Source organism: Python bivittatus, unplaced genomic scaffold (assembly GCF_059951505.1).
Source record: "Python bivittatus isolate LINGU-HERP-01145 unplaced genomic scaffold, Pbiv_v1 ctg000000_np1212, whole genome shotgun sequence".
NCBI lineage: Eukaryota > Metazoa > Chordata > Lepidosauria > Squamata > Pythonidae > Python > Python bivittatus.
This window is the reverse complement of record NW_028277028.1, coordinates 100,134-121,840: the sequence shown is the minus strand read 5'-3', so window position 1 is coordinate 121,840 and position 21,707 is coordinate 100,134. Positions and strand designations below refer to the sequence as shown.

At 43.5% G+C, this 21,707-nt stretch overlaps 1 protein-coding gene across 4 annotated transcripts in view; it reads left to right on the top strand.

Moving 5' to 3' along the window:
* Positions 1–21,707, top strand: part of TMEM245 (transmembrane protein 245) — a 128,213-nt gene that overhangs the window by 97,378 nt on the left and 9,128 nt on the right. For all 4 annotated transcript variants that reach the window (XM_088135471.1, XM_088135946.1, XM_088136983.1 and 1 more), the window contains 2 exons: positions 19,848–19,948; positions 20,998–21,172. In XM_088135471.1, coding sequence (XP_087991597.1) covers positions 19,848–19,948; positions 20,998–21,172 — 276 coding nt within the window. The remainder of the gene's footprint in view (positions 1–19,847; positions 19,949–20,997; positions 21,173–21,707) is intronic.

Here is a 21,707-nt window from a genome sequence, read left to right as displayed (position 1 = left end):
CCACCCATGTTCCACTGCCTTTGCAAGTGAATTTGCTTTTCTTGCATGGCAAGATCAGCAACTATATATCCCAAAGACTTTAATTAAGCCTTCCTTAACACTATTAATACACCAAATCAGTAGAGTGTTGAGTGCCATCTGAGCTGAAGGGCCCATCATCTGGCACGATATCATCAATCACTTTATATTGCCTATCCATGTGCTTTTCTTGATAAAATACTAGAGTGGTTTCCCATTGCCTTCTCCCAAGCAGTATGAAATTATGCTTTTGCTACTGTCACTAAAATGATCATCCACCTCCAATATCATTCTATATCACCGCTGCCTAATATATGTACCTACTTGCTTTAGTTAAACAACTGGGATGATATTCATGCCCTAGGTGATTCTGCTGGGAGCATATACACTTGGCATACATTCCTGGCATTCTCCACTCTTCCCTCCTAAGAACCCACCACCCCATTATGGTGAGGCAGCATAGCAGGACTTGAGGGAGATTTATACAGTTACTAGGCAGGATATGTGACTCAGCTCAGGTAGAATATCAATTTACCTGGGTTCTAATTCTGTTCCTCATGAGCATTTCCAAGAACTCTTGCTAAGTATCACAATACTATGCTCATGTTTTTTTATTTATAACTCAGATCTGGGAGATCTGACTATAGTCAGTATCATCCAAGTATCTGTGGCCAGCTAGGAAGTAAAATCATTTATGTTTCTCCTGCTCTGAATTAAGGTAATGAAGAAGGATGCATTTCAACTTGTTTCCTTTTTTCATCTGAATCTATTTCTCCACAACACAACATTTTTGCCAGTATTATTTTTCTTAATTGAACTCATAAAGAATGTATATCCATCACACTTCTGGGACAAGCACTACTATGTACAGAATAGAGTTAAATGTTGTGGGCAAAATAAAGGCAGGAAATAAAAGAAAACAAAATCTAACTAGTTCTAATTAGCACTAACATCATTCACAATACTGTTCCACGTCTTTCTGTTCTTACAAACCATTCTGGGTTCTGCCATATATCAATTGATATATTATCTTTTGTGTTTCAAATTTCTTATCTCTCTTTTTGAGGCACCCATCAACTCCATCCAACCACATTTTTCTTGGTTTTCTCTTTCCTTTCTGTCCATTCACTCTTCCTTCATGTATGTTTTGCAATTCTGTTTATAAGACCAAACCACCTCAATATACTTCTTCCATACTCACAATTCACTTTTGTTATTCATCACCCATTTATTTTTACCCTATCTCTTCTTGTTTTACTGCACACATTTCTTAAATAAACCATTTTCACTGAATTCATTTGACTTACAGTCAGGTCCAGAAATATTGGGACATGGACACAATTCTAACATCTTTGGCTCTATACACCAGACTGTCAGCTTTAATTTGAGGGTATGTACATCCAACTCAGGTGAATGGTGTAGGACTTACAACAGTTTGCATATGTGCCTCCCACTTGTTAAGGGACCAAAAGTAATGGGACAATTGGCTTCTCAGCTGTTCCATGGCCAGGTGTGTGATATTCCCTCAGTACCCCAATTACAATGTGCAGATAAAAGGCCCAGAGTTCATTTCAAGTGTGCTATTTGCATTTGGAATCTGTTGTTGTCAACTCTCAAGATGAGATCCAAGGAGCTGTCACTATCAGTGAAGCAAGCCATCATTAGGCTGAAGAAACAAAACAAACCCATCAGAGAGATAGCAAGAACATTAGGCGTGGCCAAAACAACTGTTTGGAACATTCTCAAAAAGAAGGAACGCACCGGTGAGCTCAGCAACACCAAAAGACCCAGGAGACAACGGAAAACAACTGTGGTGGATGACCGAAGAATCCTTTCCCTGGTGAAGAAAACACCCTTCACAACAGTTGGCCAGATCAAGAACACTCTCCAGGAGGTAGGTGTATGTGTGTCAAAGTCAACAATCAAAAGAAGACTTCACCAGAGTGAATACAGAGGGCTCACCACAAGATGTAAACCATTGGTGAGCCTCAAAAACAGGAAGGCCAGATTAGAGTTTGCCAAACGACATCTAAAAAAGCCTTCACAGTTCTGGAACAACATCCTATGGACAGATGAGACCAAGATCAACTTGTACCAGAGTGATGGGAAGAGAAGAATATGGAGAAGGAAAGGAACTGCTCATGATCCTAAGCATACCACCTCATCAGTGAAGCATGGTGGTGGTAGTGTCATGGCGTGGGCATGTATGGCTGCCAATGGAACTGGTCCTCTTGTATTTATTGATGATGTGACTGCTGACAAAAGCAGCAGGAAGAATTCTGCAGTGTTTCAGGCAATATTATCTGCTCACATTCATCCAAATGCTGCAGAACTCATTGGACGGCGCTTCACAGTACAGATGGACAATGACCAGAAGCATACTGCAAAAGCAACCAAAGAGTTTTTGAAGGGACAGAAGTGGAATGTTATGCAATGGCCAAGTCAATCACCTGACCTGAATCCCATTGAGCATCCATTTCACTTGCTGAAGACAAAACTGAAGGGAAAATGCCCCAAGAACAAGCAGGAACTGAAGACAGTTGCAGTAGAGGCCTGGCAGAGCATCACCAGGGATGAAACCCAGCGTCTGGTGATGTCTATGCGTTCCAGGCTTCAGGCTGTGATTGACTGCAACAGATTTGCAACCAAGTATTAAAAAGGGAAAGTTTGATTTATGATTATTATTCTGTCCCATTACTTTTGGTCCCTTAACAAGTGGGAGGCACATATGCAAACTGTTGTAATTCCTACACCGTTCACATACCCTCAAATTAAAGCTGACAGTCTGCAGTTAAAGCACATTGTGTTTGTTTCATTCCAAATCCATTGTGGTGGTGTATAGAGCCAAAGATGTTAGAATTGTGTCGATGTCCCAATATTTCTGGACCTGACTGTATGTGTTTCTCCCAACATACCCGCATTCATCTACTTTTTTTTAAATTTAATTGTTCATTCCAGTTTTTTTGACAAACAAAGGTTATCTTGATCTTCAATACATTAATTTTCAGATCCATACTCCTTGTTGCATCATACAATTCATCTACCATTCACAGCAAATTCTCAGCCAACAAGACACCATCTGCATACGAGAGTGTAAACACATTCATGCCTCCAACCACACACCTCTGTTGTCACTACAAGCATTCTTACTCATTGATCCATAGATAAATTAAGCAGCCAACATCTTTGCACATCCTTGTTTTAATCCGAGCTCAGTGTTGAACCATTTGCTAAGCATTTCATTTAGGTAGCCTGTTGTTTAAGAGCATAGTTCAAGGCTATTAATTTTATCATATGCTTTCTCAAAATCAGTAGACATATTTCTCATTTGATACATTTCTCAATAACCTGATGAACAGCAAAAATCTGGTGTGCACACCTCCTGTCTGGTATAAAGCCTTACTGCAGTTCCCAAAGTTAGCTCATTGCCACTTCTTATACCTGTTCAATCAAAATTCTCCAAACACCTACCAAAGCACACTTAACAAACTATCTATAGTTTTTGTATTCACTCTTCCTTTTAATGGAAAAATAATGTCATTCTTCCAATCTTTAGGTCCAGATGTGGTCTTCATACAAACATTAGAGAAATTGTACAGCTACGTCATAAACAAAATACATCCATATTTTAACATTTCTCCAGTTATATCTGCAGCATTACCATTTTTTTCAATATTGTCACAACATTTATACTTTTCATAGATTCATAGAGTTGGAGTGGATCTCAAAGTTCATAATATATATTCTCCAGCTCAGTACTGGACTTAAAAATCTAAAGCATTTTGGACAGATACTATCTAATGTTTGAAGACCTCCATTGGAGGGAAAGATACTACTTCATGAGGTAGCCTATTCCAGTAATTGACAATTCTTACTATCAGGAAATTCCACCTGAACATGCTTTGCTGTAGCTTTGACCTTTTGGATCTGGGGGATTCTGGCCCTGGGGATATAACCTAGAAGGTCATATGCTGCTTTGAAAAGCAGAAATCCCTCGAAAGTGATTTAGAGCAATGATTTTAAATTCAGGCTATGAAATACCAAAAGATCACAGTGGTAAGATGAGCCCAAAGTCCGGAAGTTGATGTCCAAACACCAAACTCTTTAAATACAGCATGATACTGTAAACAACCTTTGATAAACATTCACTGGGATGTCCAATAAATACAATTTGTTAAATGATTAAAATATAATTTATCAGGTTTTAAAACAGTTTTAAATTTGCAGGAACAGTACATTTAAACACAGTATTTTTAAAAAGTCAAGCATTTTATGTCATTTTCATTTTCCTACAATTTGTTTTCATTAAAAAAATGATCATCATAAACTTCTGGGAAATGACCAGCTGTAAAGCACAAAGTGCTAAACATATCACAATTACTACTAGAATCCAGTAGATCAGATCTGATTTACCCAAATTTCTAAAATAATTAATCAGGATACCAAAGTATTATGTTAAGAAATAAAATTGGGACAGAAGTTTCTGGCAAATCTATAAAACTTCTGCATAAAGTCTCGTGATCTTCCTCGTCTACTACAATGTCTTTAACCCTTTCAGAATACTAACTGAATAGGTGAAAAGTTGCAAAATCAAATTAAAAAGAAAAAGAGATGGCATCCTTAAGTGTGCCACACTTAAAAATGGCAAATAGTACTCATTCATAATTTAGGAATCTAATAAAATGTATTGATCCAAAATATACAACTTTAGGGGAAAGTGGTATTAAACTAGCTTACCTCAGAATGCCCCCTGTCAGGGAAAAAACCACGTTAAACACGGGAGGCAGACACACCATAAAACAAGTCACTTCAAAGTTCTAAAAGCTTTATTAAATGTTAGTTCAATAAGCAAATAAAATTCAACCAATAGCATACAAGGTACTTACTTAGATTCACATTGCAATGCCGACCATCACGAGCAAGCAGTCAGGTAAGACAGCTTAGCTGTGTGGCACCGACCCCCTCTTTGCAATCCTTTTTATCCTCAAAAACCACAAACCACAGACATGACTCCTAGGTTTAGCAACTGAACCATAACTTCCTTGGTGCTAATCTTACCATACTTTCCTGTTGTATTCGTCCTTGTCACGTCTGTTCCCATCAACAAGTTTGCTTAGACTTGCAAGTTTACTTATTTCCTGTCATTGCCCTAAAGGCCATATTTCAGCTAACTTGGCTTTATTAAATGCAATCAAAACTAACATTAAAACATACAGAAGGCTACTAATAATTTTCCTCTCACACCCCTAAAAAAAAAATCAAAAGTTTTCTCAGCATCCAGCTGGGGAATTTTATTATAGGTAGTCCTCACTCACTTACCGCAATTGGACCAGCAACTTCACTGCTAAATGATACAGTCATAATGTGAAACATTATGTGACTGTGCCCGACTTACGATGTCAGTTCCAGCTGCGGTTATGAAGCAAATCACCTGTGGTCATTAAGTGTGACATCACGTGGCCCCAACATGCGACTTCCTGCCAGCTTCCCCACTGACTTTGCTTATCAGAAGCTGCCTATGAAGGTTGCAAATGGCAGTCACATGACCACAGGACGCTGCAACCATCATAAATGCACACTGGTTGCCAAGAACCCAAATTGTGATCATGTGACTGCGGGATACTGCGACAGCCACAAGTTCAAGGACCAGTTGTAAATCTCCTTTTTTCAGCACCATTGTAACTTGAACAGTCGCTGAACAAGCAGTTGGTAAGCAAGGACTATCTGTACATAAATTAAAAACCAGCAGAGCCTTGACAACTTAGTCAAACCTGATTTTCCATTAGTGTTTCAAACATGAGAAACAATATTACTTAATTTGCTTGAATCTAGTAAGGTTAGGTTAGGTTAAGTTAGATTTCATTTCTAACTTTTTTCCAAATAATATTGCCTAATACAATTTAACAGCATGTTTTAATTTAATTGTTCATTTTTAATATTCTGTAAATATTAAACGAAACCAAAATATAAGATAACATTCCAAAACAATATATCTCAACATCCAGTTATGGGTTATATACAACACTTAATTTATCAAAAGAAGACTTATTACTGTTAGTGTAACATAGATCATCTTTCCAGATCTAATGAAAATGTGATTCATCCTTTTAAGACATGAGTATAGCATTTGAATTTGATCAGTAACTTTTTCCATAAGAGCAATTGACCATACTTGACTGCACCAATTATTCAATGATAGGTTATCTAGAAATTTCCATTTTTGAGGAATTCTTAATTGTATAATAATCCCAACTCTGGAACACATTCTACTTCTTATTTAGTTATAATTTTATAATTTAGTTACAATAATTATTTTAACTCTTTGAATATTAGCTTACAATAAGACGCAATCTTTTCACAAGTCCCCCACACATGAAAAAATATTGGGCTAAAAGAGTGGGGGTTTGCTGTATCCCAGGGAGAGAGAAAGCGCCACTATGGAAAGGCATGCTGTTTAGGTCCCACTAAGATGGCAACATTTAAGGGAAGGGACCTGGAGCATGCCCACCCTATCCACCCTGTTGGAATGGGCAGATATCCTCAGGAAAAGGCAGTCCCACAAATAGCCTGGTCTCATATCACGCAAAGGTGATAACCAGCACTTTGAATTGCATCCAGAAAGAAACTGGCAGCAGTGCAGCTTGCACAGCAGTGGTGTAATATCAGCAAACTGAGAGATACCCAAAACTGCACATGACACTGCATTCTGGACCAGTTGTAGTTTCCAGGTCATCTTCACGGGCAGCCCCATGTAGGGCACATTGCAATAACCCAACTTGGAAGTGACCAAGGCATGAGTGACTGTGAGCAAGGCCTTCCAGTCCAGGTATGGGTGCAGTTGGTGCACAAGATGAATCTGTGCAAAGCCCCCCCCCCAGCCATGACTGCCACCTGCTTCTTAAGCAAGAGCTATGAGTCCAGGAGGACCCCCAACTGCTCACCAGCTCTGTCCAGGGAAGTGCTACCCCATCAAGACTCAAATATGACACCTCTCAAGATCCAAGGGGAGCTAAAACCCCAAAGCTACTCCATCTCGCTAGGGTTGAATTGATGCAGGTTCCTCCCAGTCAGCACCTGAATGGCATTGCTTGCCTGGCCACGGGTGGAGATGCATAACTGGATATTATCAGCATACTACTGATACTTCACCCTGTGCCACTGAATGAAATCACCCAATGTTGAAGAGGAGTGGTGAAAGACCAACTCTTAGGCGTCCCACAAAAGAGGGCCCTTTCCCTTTCCCCCTCATCATCAACTCGTATTGGTGAGGGGACAGCATGCTGTTTCTGTCCAAAGACCAGACCTGAATCCCAACTAAAAAGGATACATATAATCAGTTTCCTCTAAGATCCTCTGTAGCTGATTCCACACCACTTTTTCAACAACCTTCCCTAAAACAGGAAGGTTGGAGACAGGGTGGAAGTTGTCAAACACAAATGGATCCAGGGTGACTTCTGAAGAGAGGATGTGCAACCATCTCCTTCAAAGCAGGTGACATCACTCAAAGAAGACATCAAAGAAGAATCTCACTGATTCAGACATTCACACCTGTCTAACCACTGAAGGATCCAAAGCAGCATGGAACCAAGATATAGGTGACAGGATTGAGACTACATCCTATCCTATTAACTTCATTGAGTTCCACAAGCTCAAAAGAATCCCAGATCACTTCACAATAGACTCATCATAATGTTTATCACAATGGATTCTGCTCATCTAATCTAGAGCAGATATAAGTGACTATTTGCAAAGAGATCTGCAAAATCTTGGTGTCTGCAGCTGATTTATCTTTTGCATCTTCCTCAAAAAGAGTTCAGATAACACTGACCAGGACACTGGATGGCAATTTGAGGATATAGTACAGAGTAGAGTACAGTACAGAGAAGATTTGCCACTTGCCACTTATTGCCACTGTGTAGGCTTGAATGAGAATTTGTATGAATCTTCAGTTGTATCCACTTTTGCATTTCTGCCACCATCACTCTAGGTGTCTTTTCATCCAATATGTTTCATTCAGTAAGTTTCAACCAAGACAAAAATCCATGCTCCCATTTCAACTTTAGTCAACCTTGTCTCCCTCCTTATTAGTACATTAGGAACACATGGGGCCACTTGAAATAGAGCCCTTAGGGACCATAACTGTTTCCAATGGGGCAAAGGAACAATAACAGTATTGAGCACTAAACAATAATTGTATATATACTTTTGATGAATAAAGCTTTAGTGCTACTGGGATATGCTGTGGCCCTCTGTTAAAGTGGGGGGACAGTGTAGCTACCATTCTTTTTTGTGCATTTTGAATGGCATAATTCAAAATACATGAAAGTAGTGGAACTATGAAAGTCCTTGTTTAGTGACCACAATTGGGACTGGCAACTTGGGACTGGTTATTAAGTGAAGCAGTTGCTAAGTGAAACCATGACTGGGCTTATGATCTTACTTCAGCTTTCCTTTGCTTTACAGACCTGCAAAGGTCATAAATGCATTACATCATCTCCATACATAGGGTTGCAGTATGCCTACTGGCTAATTCTGGGGAGGTTGTGCTCTAGTTATTTTACCCACAAAAGGGTTAATATACAGATTAAACAACAAGGGAGCCAAAATATACCCCTTTGGGTTGGGATCTCTTTAGTGCTACATACTGCAATAACCCTTTATTCTGGAATTCTCATAAAGGTTAACAACACTGGGTAGTTAGAATAGAATTATAGAAGTATTTATGAGTTTATCCTACAACCTTGTTCTAGAAATGAAATCAATGGAGGTGAATATGTGTAGTTCAGGGTTGAACTGTGGAGTCCTTGGGGTTCTCTGAGCTTGATTCTTTTCCTGCAAATGTTTCATTACCCAGTTAGGTAACATCTTCAGTGCTGGAATGGGATGGGGTTTGCTCTCTGTTTATATACTCTGGCATGCCCTGCCAGTGTTGGTGGGGGTGGGGGTTTTGTTTTGTTCTTCTGGTAGTTCCTTGATTAGGGTATTGTTTGCTGCTTGCTTGTGTGCCCTGTGGTAACCTCTGCTTATCTTGGTGATATTTGCTGGTGAGGAGCTGTTCTGGTCTTTTGTCTCTTTTGAATAGTGTGTACATGCCATAATCAATCAACCCCTACCAACAGTGGCAGGGCATGCAAGGGTATATAAACAGAGAGCAAACCCCATCTCATTCCAGCACTGAAGATGTTACTTAGCCGGGTAATAAAACGTTTGCAGGAAAAGAACCAAGCTCAGAGAACCCCAAGGACTCCACAGAAATGAAATCAAATGCAAATCTAAAGTCAACGAATGATGGACCAATAGTTAGCAGGCAGTTTACAACTACCCTTTTAATAAATGGGCGCTATAACAGCTAGACCTCTGTCCTTTGATATTTGTACAGTGTGATCAATATAGGTGAACAGGATAACAAGAACAGGGTCCACCATTCTACATTATTACAATAAGACTTAAGTATTTACCTGGCAGTTTTATGAGGTCAGTTATTTCAGAGCTTATAACTGGAACCCAGTTGGGGAGTTGGTCAATATTGAGCTCTAATTTGAATTCAGATGGGTCTTCTTTTGCACATAATGCCTAAAATGCTGTTTCTGGTAAGGGGAGTATTAACTGAATGGGAAGTTATCAAGTACCAAAATAAGGCTGGGTTCCTGCCTTGGGATGCTGCCATTAATTGTAGCCTGGAAGTCCTGGTAAATTCTCTTTTCTTGGTTTATAATAGGTAGTTATACTTTTTTTTTTCAGCAGTAGGAGTCCTGGATAGAATATAAATCTGTATCCTCCTTACACTATATAGTTTAAATTGCCTAATCTTAATTCTTGGCCTTAAGGCACTGTGTATCAAACTGGGGCTGAGATGGGCAAGATTTACTTTCAAAATCTTCTCTCTTCCTTGGTATCTGAGCAGACAATATGGGCTGGAATGACTGAATAGGTTTAATTCGGGTCTGTAAAATACAGTTTCCAGACCCGCCTTCAATTATTGTAAACTAAATGTGTGAGGTTACTTCAGAAGAGATAATTCAGATGTTGCCTCTTTGCACTGTTGGGTATATTTAGCACAAACCAGCTCTAGATCAAATTCCATGTTAGCAATAGGGTCCAATTCCAGAAACAGGTTATCAAATGTGTTATCACTGTGATGCTAGGGAGATTATCAGTTTCAGGTCAACTATCTAGATAGAATTTTTGTGTAAAGAGTGCCAGATTCCATGAGATTACAGTGTAATCAATCAAGAAAGGCCTTGTCCCAGACCAGTGAAAGAATTCATTAGAAAAATCATTACTGATTTCTGTAAGTATAAAGTATATAAATCATTACTGATTCTGTAAGTATAAATTCAGTCTATTAACTGTTTGTAATAAAATATAGCTCCTTGTAATTCCCCATTACAGCCTTAGATTGCTGAGTGAGAAAGGAGAGGCTTGATTCTGATTCTGGGGGATATCAAAGGAAGCATTTTTTCTGCTGGTTGGGAGTCAGGTCTGCCATCCCAGCTACTCTTGTTCCAGCTTCCAAGTTTATATTGTTCCTTCATTGTTTCCTTAGCAGAAACACTTAAAACATGTAAAAGCTTTAATATAATTTCAATTGTATTCCACTGGTTCATGGAACACTTTAGCTATTTCAAGTTTTGTTCCATCAAGAACACCTGCTCTGAGGTTTTTTTCCAACTTCAAAATGAAATGTATTTTCCATTTGATCCACATTCCTAGAAAAAAATGGAAGTGCTATAATTTCTCTTGCTTTACCTAAGTTATCAAACTGTCATAAAATCATTCAGTTGATTCCTTCATTTCTCTATCCGTATGGTATGCTTTTGCTTATCTTTCATCTCTTCCAAAGCATCTCTTTAAAATAATTCAATTTTGTTGCTTAGACATTTAACTCCCCCTCATTTTTTTATCCAGGACAAAATAAAAGTTATTTGTTTTCTAAAATATACAGGCTCTTTCCTTTTGGTGCATTTGTTCATCCTGATCATAACTTTATTTTGCCAAGCATAGTCTTGATAGGCATTATTTTTAATGTGATAGATTTTGCCTTCATGCCCTAAGGAATTTATATTAAATAATATATCACATTGATATTAGTACATCCCATATACTGAAACCAAACAAGCCAAATTGTGTTTTAGCATGATATGTAAACAAGATCACAAAGAAAATGAATGGATTTTGAGCCCCATATGAATAGCACATTTCACTACCTGGATAGGAAATATATTGCAGGGTCTTCCTTGTCAGGTTCGGCCGGCACAGCGCTTCGGGGAAGCTTGCAGCCAGACCGCGCGAACTCCACCGGCGGTAGCTAGCTGAGGGAAAGAGGAACTGAAAGCGCCGCTAATTAATGGGCCACCTGCGCCCAGCCAAACAGGAAAACCGCAGCGGAAGTTTTAACTATACACTGATAATGGCGCGAGCCAACAATGAACGGGGCCGCAGGCAGCGAAACGAGATCGCCACGCAACGCAGAACCCTCGGGCTTGCACATAACGAGGGGGGACCAACCCAAGCCGGGGGGGGACTGCCAATCAAGGACAATGGACCCTGGCCGAACCTGCCATCATGGACAATTAAGGGGGATTATTGGGGGGCCGATAATCCGCAGCGGTAACGTGATCGCGGGGCGAAAAAGCGCGGGAAGGGGGGAATATGAGTGATGCAAATATACCAAGCCAGTCCTGGCTTTGCTTGTGACTGCTACGTTACGCATGAGTAAACCTCTTTTGTGAACCACACGTCTCATGGGAGTTTCTCTGTCAAACGGGGCAAACCTTACATAAAGCCAGGACTCACCATTAACGCTACCCGGTGCCACCGAGGAGCGTTTCCCTTTCTAACACAGGCATGACCAGCGAGGAGGAATCCGTGGGTCAGCTGGAGCACAAGGAGCCCGGACTTGAGGAGGGACGGTCAGAGCCACCCGGGAGCGACGGGGCAGCAGCCAGGGCCAGGGACCCTCCAACGGAGAGGTGGCCGATGTGCATGAACCAGGGGCCAGACAGCTCGGGGGTCACAATGACCCGGGGTTCGGGGGCCCGGAACCGCGAGTGGGACGAAAAGTTCGCCCGACTAGAGGAGATGATCAAGCGGTGCCTAGACTCCGTGGAGGTGATGCTCCAGACCTTGCTGCGGGGAGCGGGGCCGTTGGCGGTGAGTGATGGCGCGAGCAACAGGGGTGGCAGCCCGGCACCCCAGCTGGTACCACCCCCGGCGCCCCGATTGGTGGACCGACGGGCGACTGACACCCTGAGACTTCGAGGCATCACCGGGAAGTTCTCGGGGGATCCTGAACAGCTACCGCACTTCCTGACGCACGTCAGCGGTTTCATGCAGAGGGGTGGTCACCTATTCACTAGGGATGAAGATAGAGTATCCTACATGGCCGAGCTGTTAGACGGCCAAGTGGCTAGCTGGGTGATCGGACTGTATGACGCCAACGCAGCGGAACTGCGGAGTTTCCCAGACTTCATGCAGGCGCTCCGGGACAGGTTCGAGGACACATTGAGCACCAAGGGGGCTGAGGACGACATCCTCCAGTTCAGACAGCGGGACAAGTCGATGTCGGAGTACGCCTTGGAGTTCCGGAGGTTAGTAGAGAAGCTCACAGACTGGCCGGAGTCCCTGAGGGTGAAGTATTTTAAGAGGGGGCTCAATCCGGAGATCCTGGAGTGGGCGCTGGGGCGGGATGACCCGTCCACAGTGAAAGATTGGATCTGGCTGCCCGGAACGGCGGAGTCAGCGAGGCGGCAGGACCAGACGAGGGACCGGCCGAGGGAGAGACCCCCAGAGGAGAGGCAGAGCAGTCGGCGGCAGTCCACTGGGGGGCGAGAGGCAACCAAAACCCCGAACCTGTGCTTCCGGTGCGGAGGCAGAGGCCACCGGGCGGCGCAGTGCCCGACGGAGCGGGAAGGAGCCCCACCACGGCCCGAAGTCAAGCCCCCGCGTCGTACTGGGAAAAGGGCCGGCAACCGACCGCGGAAGAGTGCAGTGGTGGCGGTGACCGAAAGAGGCCGAATGGGGTGGTCAACCCCGGAGACGGCGTCCTCTGGGGAGGATTCGGAGCCGGCGGGAAACAAGGTGCGCTCACACTGAACGGCGTCCCAGTGTGAGCAGGGAAACCGAGGTGCGCGGACCCAATCGGGGATGAGGACTGCCCACCGTTCCGGGTGAGGATACACATCCAGGGGGTGAGACCCAGAGGGGAGGCACAACTGCGGGTGCTGCTGGATTCAGGCTGCACCCACTGCTTGATGCACCCAGCTGTGGTCTCGGGACTCGGCCTACAGCTGCAGCACCTCCGGGAACCCATCGCATTCAGCCAGCTAGACGGCTCGCTGGCGGGGGGGGCCAGCTCAGTATTACACCGAGCCGGTCCAGATGACGATTGGGAATCACCAGGAAGAACTAAGATTCGTGGTGGTCCCGGTGGCCGACTACGCGGTGGTACTCGGCTTGGCGTGGCTGCGGTGACGGAACCCACGTGTCGACTGGACGGTGGAGGCAGTGCGATTCGGGGTCGAGAGGCCGGCGGAGCGCGAGAGCAGACGGGACCGGCCCGCGGCGACGGGCGCAACCGCGACCACAGACAGGCAAGTGGAGGATCCGAGGCACGGGGAGATGAGACAAGAGCAGATGGAGCTCGGGACCCGGGCGGCGACCGCAGCAATGGCAGCGCCGGAGACCCAGAGGCTCGCGGCGACCCCGAGGCGTGGGAAGGCAGCAGTGACTAGCGGGATGACTGCGGAACAAGGGCCAGAGTCCGGGGAAACCACGGCGAGCAGCGGCATCCCGAGGCAATATCGAGACCTGACGGTGGCGTTCGTGGAGAAGGAGTCCGACCAGCTCCCTCCACACCGACCCAGTGACTGCGCCATTGAGCTAGAGCCAGGGGCAAAGCTCCCCAAACCGAAAATGTACTCCCTGTCAATGAAGGAGATGGGGGCCCTGCGGGAGTTCATAGACAAGAACCTAGCGCGGGGATTCATCCAACCCGTGAAGTCACCATTAGCGGCCCCGGTATTATTCCGGGAGAAGAAGGATGGCTCGCTCCAGATGTGCGTGGACTACCGGGGGCTGAACGCAATCAGCACCGAATACAAATACCCCCTCCCCCTGATGAAGGACCTAATGTTGCACCTATCCAAGGGGAGGGTGTTCACAAAGCTGGACTTGCGCGAAGCATACTTTAGGGTCAGAATCCGTGCAAAAGATGAGTGGAAGACGGCGTTCAACACACCGCTTGGAAGCTACCAATTTTCCGTGATGCTGTTCGGGTTAAAAGGGGCCCCGGGGGTGTTTATGCAGCTAATAAACGAGGTGCTGCACGACCTACTCTACCGGGGCATCCTGGTCTACCTGGACGACATCCTCATCTACACCGAAACCCTGGTGGAGCATGTAAGCCTGGTGCACATGGTGCTCCAGAGACTGCTGAAGGTGCAGCTGTACGCAAAGCTCTCAAAATGCGAGTTTCATCGGGAGCAGCTGGACTACCTCGGCTACCGTATATCCAGTCGGGGGATTGAGATGGACCCGGCGAAAGTAAAAGATGTCCTGGGCTGGGAAGCGCTGCGAACCCAGAGGCAACTTCAAAGCTTCTTGGGGTTTGCGAACTTCTACAGGCAGTTCATCCCGAACTTCGCCCAAATCGCTCTTCCCCTGACAGACTTACTAAAAACCAAGGGCAGCTGAAAGCCCCCCAAACCCAGCATGGCACTCACGTGGACTGCGGAATGCCAGGGGGCGTTTGAGGAGCTAAAACTGCGGTTCACGGCGGAGCCGATCCTGCGCCATCCCGACCCAGATCGGCGGTTTATCATACAAGTAGACGCGTCAGATGTGGCAACGGGGGTGGTCCTGCTCCAACCCAGCCCGGAGGGGGCCATCCACCCATGCGCCTACGCCTCCCGCAAATTCACGGAGACGGAGAGAAGGTGGATGGTGTGGGAGAAAGAGGCGTACGCGGTCAAGTGGGCGCTAGCCACGTGGAGGCATCTATTGGAGGGGGCAGCCGGACCATTCGAGGTATGGACGGACCACAAGAACCTCGAGACCCTGAAGACCCCGCGTAAGCTATCCCCCAAACAGGCGCATTGGTCCCAATACTTTGGGAGATTCAGGTTCACCCTAAAACACATCCCCGGGAAGCGTAACTTCCTGCCAGACGGGTTGTCTCGCATGCCCCAGCATGCCAGCCTACGAGAGGAAATCGTGGACTCCATTATCCCTGCCAGCAGGCTGGCTGAAAAGGCGGTAACCCGGAGCCAGACCAAGGGGGAGTGGCGGGACGCGGTGCCTGAGGTAAAGCAAGGGTTTGTGGAGGCGGCAGAGCGGGACGCTTGGCTCAAGCAAAACCGAGAAGTACTAACCAGCCAAGGGGGTTTGTGGTGGCACGAAGGGAAGCTGTACGTGCCCGAGGAGTGCCGATGGGGGGTCATGGAGAGAGCCCACGACAGCCGGAACGTGGGGCATTACGGCTTCGTGAAGACGCTCCACTTAATTCGGCAGCAGTTCTGGTGGCCAACGCTCCGGAAGGACGTGGAGGCATACTCGGGGGGTTGCCCGGTATGCGCGATGGCGAAAGGGGCTAAAGGCAAGCCTAGGGGGTTACTCCAGTCGGTAGCGGACCCCGACAGCCCATGGCAAGAGATCGCCATGGACTTCATCGTAGAGCTCCCGGAGAGTAAGGGGAAGACCGCCATTTGGGTGGTCACAGACTTATTCTCCAAACAAGCACACTTTGTAGCATGCCGGCGAGTCCCCACGGTGGAGAGGCTGGCGAGGCTGTTCGTGCAGCATGTTTACCGGCTGCACGGCGTGCCCCGACGGGTCATCAGCGATCAGGGCGGCAACTTCATCACGTGGTTCTGGAGGTAGTTCCTGAAGCGGGTGGGGACGAAACAAGCCCTTTCCTCCGCGGTGCACCCGCAGACGGACGGAGCCACGTCCGCCTGAACGGGGGTCTCGAGCAGTACCTGCGCTGCTACGTGGAACACCAACAGGACGATTGGGCGGAGCTACTGCCGTTCACGGAAGTAGCATACAATAACGCCGTCCACAAAAGTACCGGCTTCTCCCCATTCAAAGTAGCCACTGGGAGAGACTTTGTCCCCATGCCAGAGTTGCCTCAGCCGGCATCCCAAATCAACTCCCTGGATGCCTGGTTCGCCCAAATCGACGCCACCCGGCGGGCGGCACACGCGGCATTGCAAAGAGCCAAAGCCGACTACAAAAAACACGCAGACCGCAAGAGACTCCCCGAGGGGCAGTGGAAAGTGGGGGACCAGGTGTATTTGTCAACCAAAAACCTAAAGACACACCAGACATCGAAGAAACTCAGCCCGAGATTCGTGGGGCCGTTCCCCATTACAGAGGTCATCAATCTGGTAACCGTCAGTCTGACGCTCCCGAAAAGCCTCGGGAAGATCCACCCGGTGTTCCATTGCAGCCTGCTAAAGCTGCACCAGCCAGGGAACGCCTGGCACAAGGCAGAGGTGGTGCCACCACCCATCATGGTCGGTGGGGAGCAGCACTTCGAGATCAACCAGATACTGGACGCCAGGAGGCACAAGGGGCAGGTCCAGCTCCTGGTGCAATGGAAACATTTTCCCAAGTCCCACAGGGAATGGGTAAGCAAAGCCCACATAAGAGCGCCGGACCTAGTGCGGGACTTTTACAACAAATACCCCGGGAAACCGAAATAAAGTCGGGGGGGATTTGTTTTCAGGGGGGTGGGATGTCAGGTACGGCCGCCACAGTGCTTCGGGGAAGCTTGCAGCCAGGCCGCGCAAACTCCGCCGGTGGTAGCTAGCTGAGGGAAAGAGGAACTGAAAGCGCCGCTAATTAATGGGCCACCTGCGCCCAGCCAAACAGGAAAACCTCAGTGGAAGTTTTAACTCTACACTGATAATGGCGCGAGCCAACAATGAACGGGGCCGCAGGCAGTGAAACAAGATCGCCACGCAACGCAGAACCCTCGGGCTTGCACGTAACGAGGGGGGACGAACCCAAGCTGGGGGGGGACTGCCAATCAAGGACAATGGACCCTGGCCGAACCTGCCATCATGGACAATTAAGGGTGATTATTGGGGGGCCGATAATCCGCAGCGGTAACGTGATCGCGGGGCGAAAAAGCGCAGGAAGGGGGGAATATAACAAGTGATGCAAATGTACCAAGCCAGTCCTGGCTTTGCTTGTGACTGCTACGTTACGCATGAGTAAACCTCTTTTGTGAACCACACGTGTCACGGGAGTTTCTCTGTCGAACGGGGCAAACCTTACATTCCTAACAACTGAGCAATATCCATACAATCTGAATCCCAGATAAATTGGAAGTTATTTTGTGTGTTTGAGGAAAGAAGATTTCATTGTATATTTAGGCTTCAGATCACAAGAGATAATGCTCAACTGGGCAAATTTAAATTTACATTTTTCATTTACAGGACAAGTATAAGGAAGTTCATGATAATTGAAGTATAGAAAAAAATGGATTGCATTTACATTCCATGTTTTTTCTGATAAGAATCTCCCTTAGTTTTATCTATACAGCAGCAACCCAGTGAGGTAGGTTAAGCTGAGAGAGTGCTTGAACTACAAGTCATGTAGTAAGCTCCTTGGTCAAGTAGGGACCTGAAGTTTTGTCTTCCTGGTCCAAGTTAAACCAATAAACAACTATACTGCATCATCTCCTCTCTGAGTCATAAAGAATGCATTTTGAAATGAAATCTTTGCATGATTGTGATGAGCATGTGTATATGAGATTCTGTGTGGCCTACATGTCAATTTAACCCCTACATTTTATGGACTGGTCCATACTGAACACCATAATAGAGGCTTCATAGACTTCTAGATAGTCAAGTACATTGGACAATACAGTAAAACCCAATAGTACTCAATTTTGCTAATATTGGTTGTTTAATTAATTATGCACACACGCATATGTGTATGTGTGTTCAAGGTTTTTAAATATTAATTAGATTTCTGTTCCACATTTCTCCAGGAGGTCAGAGTAGTATACGTACCACACACTTCTCTATTTTTTTCCCAACTAACAGTGAGATAAAACAGTTTGGTGTAGTAATTAAGGCATCAGGCTAGAAACCAGGAGACCATGAGTTCTAGTCCTACCTTAGACATGAAGTCAGCTGGATGACCTTGGGCTAGTCCCTCTCTCTCAGCCCTAGGAAGGAGGAAATGGCAAACCACTTCTGAAATCTTGCCAAGAAGACTGCAGGTATTTGTGCAGGCATTCACCAGGAATCAAAAAACAAAACAAAATAGTGACACATGTTGAGCCAACGAAGAGTAATTAGTTCAAAGGGAACTAATGATCTTTAGCTATAAGTAAACTGCAACCTGAATCTCCTCAGTCAATAAATACATTCTTGGCTATTCAACAGTTCACACAACACTCTGTTACTAACTTGTAAACATGTAGTTTGAGTAGCGTTATTTTTAAAGCTAGCAAAATTCAGCTTATAATCATCCTCATTTTCTTCATGACAGTGGCAGAAATCACTGAAATAATATATTTCTGAGTTGCATGTACATCTTTTGTGTGAAATATTGTCCTTTTCCAAAGTGGCATGCTCTTTTCATTTTGAATGTACCAGACCCTTCTTCTCGAAGTTCCCATCCTGCTTGCTCTGGTGGTGATATTGCACATTACTAAGTTGCATGTTGTCACGGCCTCAGTGCAATTTAGTGTGTGTGATATTTTCACATGAGTGCATGCACACAGGCTATTTGTTAAAATTATTGAAGGTTATGTTTCCTGATACAGACTAATTCATTTTGGAAAATGCTACCTCCATTATTTTGGCCTGAAAATTGTTAACTACTGCTCATGAGTGATTTCTGTTTGAAAAAAGTTTTTTTGTTAATTTGTTTCATTTTCTTCCATATAAATCACAAATAATTATGTTTAATGATATGAATGGTCTTTTCATTGTGGTTGGTTGGTTGGTTGGTTGGTTGGTTGGTTGGTTGGTTGGTTTTTTCTTGAAGAGTTCAATCACAGATACTTTCTACACCATTTGTACTCAAGTTTCTTTTGTAAACTAACTGGGAAGTCTCTATGTTTTTCCTGTAATTATAAACATTCCATACAAATCAGAGCTTCAAGTAATTATTTTTTGAGAAGTATATTTAAAATATAAATATTGCTGCAATCATTTTGCCATTACTATTAATAATTAATATTCCTTCAACAAATTAAAGTGTTCACAGTGCTTCTCATTATTTTTTAAATATTTACATCAAACGTACAAATTAAGTAAATATTGTTACAATTGGTGGGAAGGGAACACTACACAATTTCTTATTGTTTATTGCAATACACATATACATGCCTGATTACAAATTACCAAAGTATTTGCTATATTAGAAGATTGTAACTTCAATTTATGAAAAGTTTAAATTTGTAATTAAAATTCTGTATAGTATGGAAAAGGTTACATTCCAAAGAAGAAGATGCACAGTACTTAAAAAGGAAGTGCTGTTGCATTTTTGGTTTTTAAATTGTTTAATTTTTATTTTTCACAATATCTTCGCCAAGCTGCAAATATTGTTTTGATTCCTTCTGGATTCAGTAGCTTAACTATTATTTTATTTATTTCTATTTAAAACTTCCCTTTCTACTATTGGGGAACTAAAAGACTGATTAAAAAATACCAGTCATTAAATTTTGGATTTATTTTTATCTTTAAGCAAATTTATAGCAAATAGCTTTTATCCAGAAGGAACTGATAAGTATGTATTTATCATCATTATCTAAGTAAACAGTAAACTTAACCCATCATTTTTATATGCCTTTTTTATTCTTCTAGAGGGGTATTCGATGCATCTCTCAAAATGGCTGGGTTCTATGGGCTATACACCTGGCTGACTCATACCATCTTTGGAATTAACATTGTCTTCATACCCTCAGGTGAGAACAAAAAAGAATATGTTGAATGTTTAATGCTTATGTTCAATGTCTAATGCTCATGTTCCATTTTTGGTAATAGTTTTTACATTTTATATGAAATTTAGTGTAGGATTCAGTATTGAAGATACAGAATATATGCTGTAAATCCTTACATTAAACCTCTGACTGATTAGCCTCCTTTTTTGTTCATTTAATTATACTGTAAGTTCTATCAGTGTAATTAAACTTCTTTATCCCCTCGATATGTGTGTAAAAATGAATGCGATAACTCAGTGGCACAAGTTTGTCATAAAATAAATCCTATTAAGGGAAAGGAAGTTCAACTAACCAAGTCTGAATTCAGTGCAATGGTTTGTACCATGCTTGTGGAAAAATAAATGAAGAGAGAATCCTGCTGCTGCCTCCTCTACTGCTTGAAAAGGTAGAAAAATCCTCATAAAATACTTGAGATGTGGAGTAAAAGTTTCATAAGATTTTGAAAGGGGGACAATTCCGCCTTTCAAAATTGGCAACTTGTTTCAGTCAGAGTTGCCAAAATTGGCAACTTGTTTCAGTCAGAGTTGCCAATTCTCCCTTCTAGAACAGAGTCATGTTTCAGAACTTTCTTGAGGATCCTCTGACTGAAGAAGCTTCCAAAAGCACAAGGATCTGCAAAGGGGAAGAATGGGCAAGGGATTTCCTTGATAATCATTCCTGTTCTTGTGCTGCCTTGAATACAAGTTATAGCCTTCTAATTCAACTCACAGTACTGTATTTTGTTATTTCTATCAGTATAGCTGTTACTCATGTAATATGGTACAAAGTTATGGTGCCTTAATTCTTGGTTCCTGATCCAGTAGCATCGAAATTCAGGGTGTGATGACCCATTTTTTTATAAGCAAAATAATTATAAACTCTTTTATCTTGGTTTCTTGTGTTCTACCTAGATTACCCTTTGAATTTAAGTATAGATATATGAAGTTGCAAAATTCTTGTGGAATTATATTCCTAAATAATTAATTGTAAATGTTACATTTTCCTTTCTAACTCCAAACTTTGTCTATCCTTAGCACTGGCTGCTATACTTGGAGTGGTTCCATTTTTGGGAACATACTGGGCAACCATACCTGCAGTTCTAGATCTTTGGCTCGTACAAGGAAAAGGATATAAAGCTATGTTCCTCTTCATTTGTCATCTATTGCCAACTTATTTTGTAGATACGGCAATCTATTTGGATATATCTGGGTGAATATTTTAAAACAATTTTTACTATATTGAAAAAAGTTCTATAACAGATCAGTCAACATCCAGAAATATTTTTAGATTATTTACTTATACCACCATGTTAAAACAGGCATTTCTATTTGTTATACATAATGTTAAAAGAAAATGAGAATGGATGCTACTCTAAAAATTACACTGAAGATCATTTTCAAGACCATATAGAATCAATTATGGATTAGGTTATTTTCAGGAAATTGCACATTATAAAGTGTGCTTCTGTGTGACAGAAAGACAACATGTATAGTTGATGTATGCAGTGGGGAGAATGTAAGTGTAGAGTAGTTCTGTCTCCCTCCACCACTGGCATATTTCCTCAGGAGCAAATGTGACACGTGGAGAAAAAGATTACTTAGTAAAAGGAGAGATAGCTTAAATATTTGTGATTTTCTTCAACATTACTGAAAATATATATAGCATAATATATTTTGAACCTTTTGGGGAGATCCAGGTTCATGTCTCATCCTATCTCACAAATTGTGATTGCTGGGATAAAATT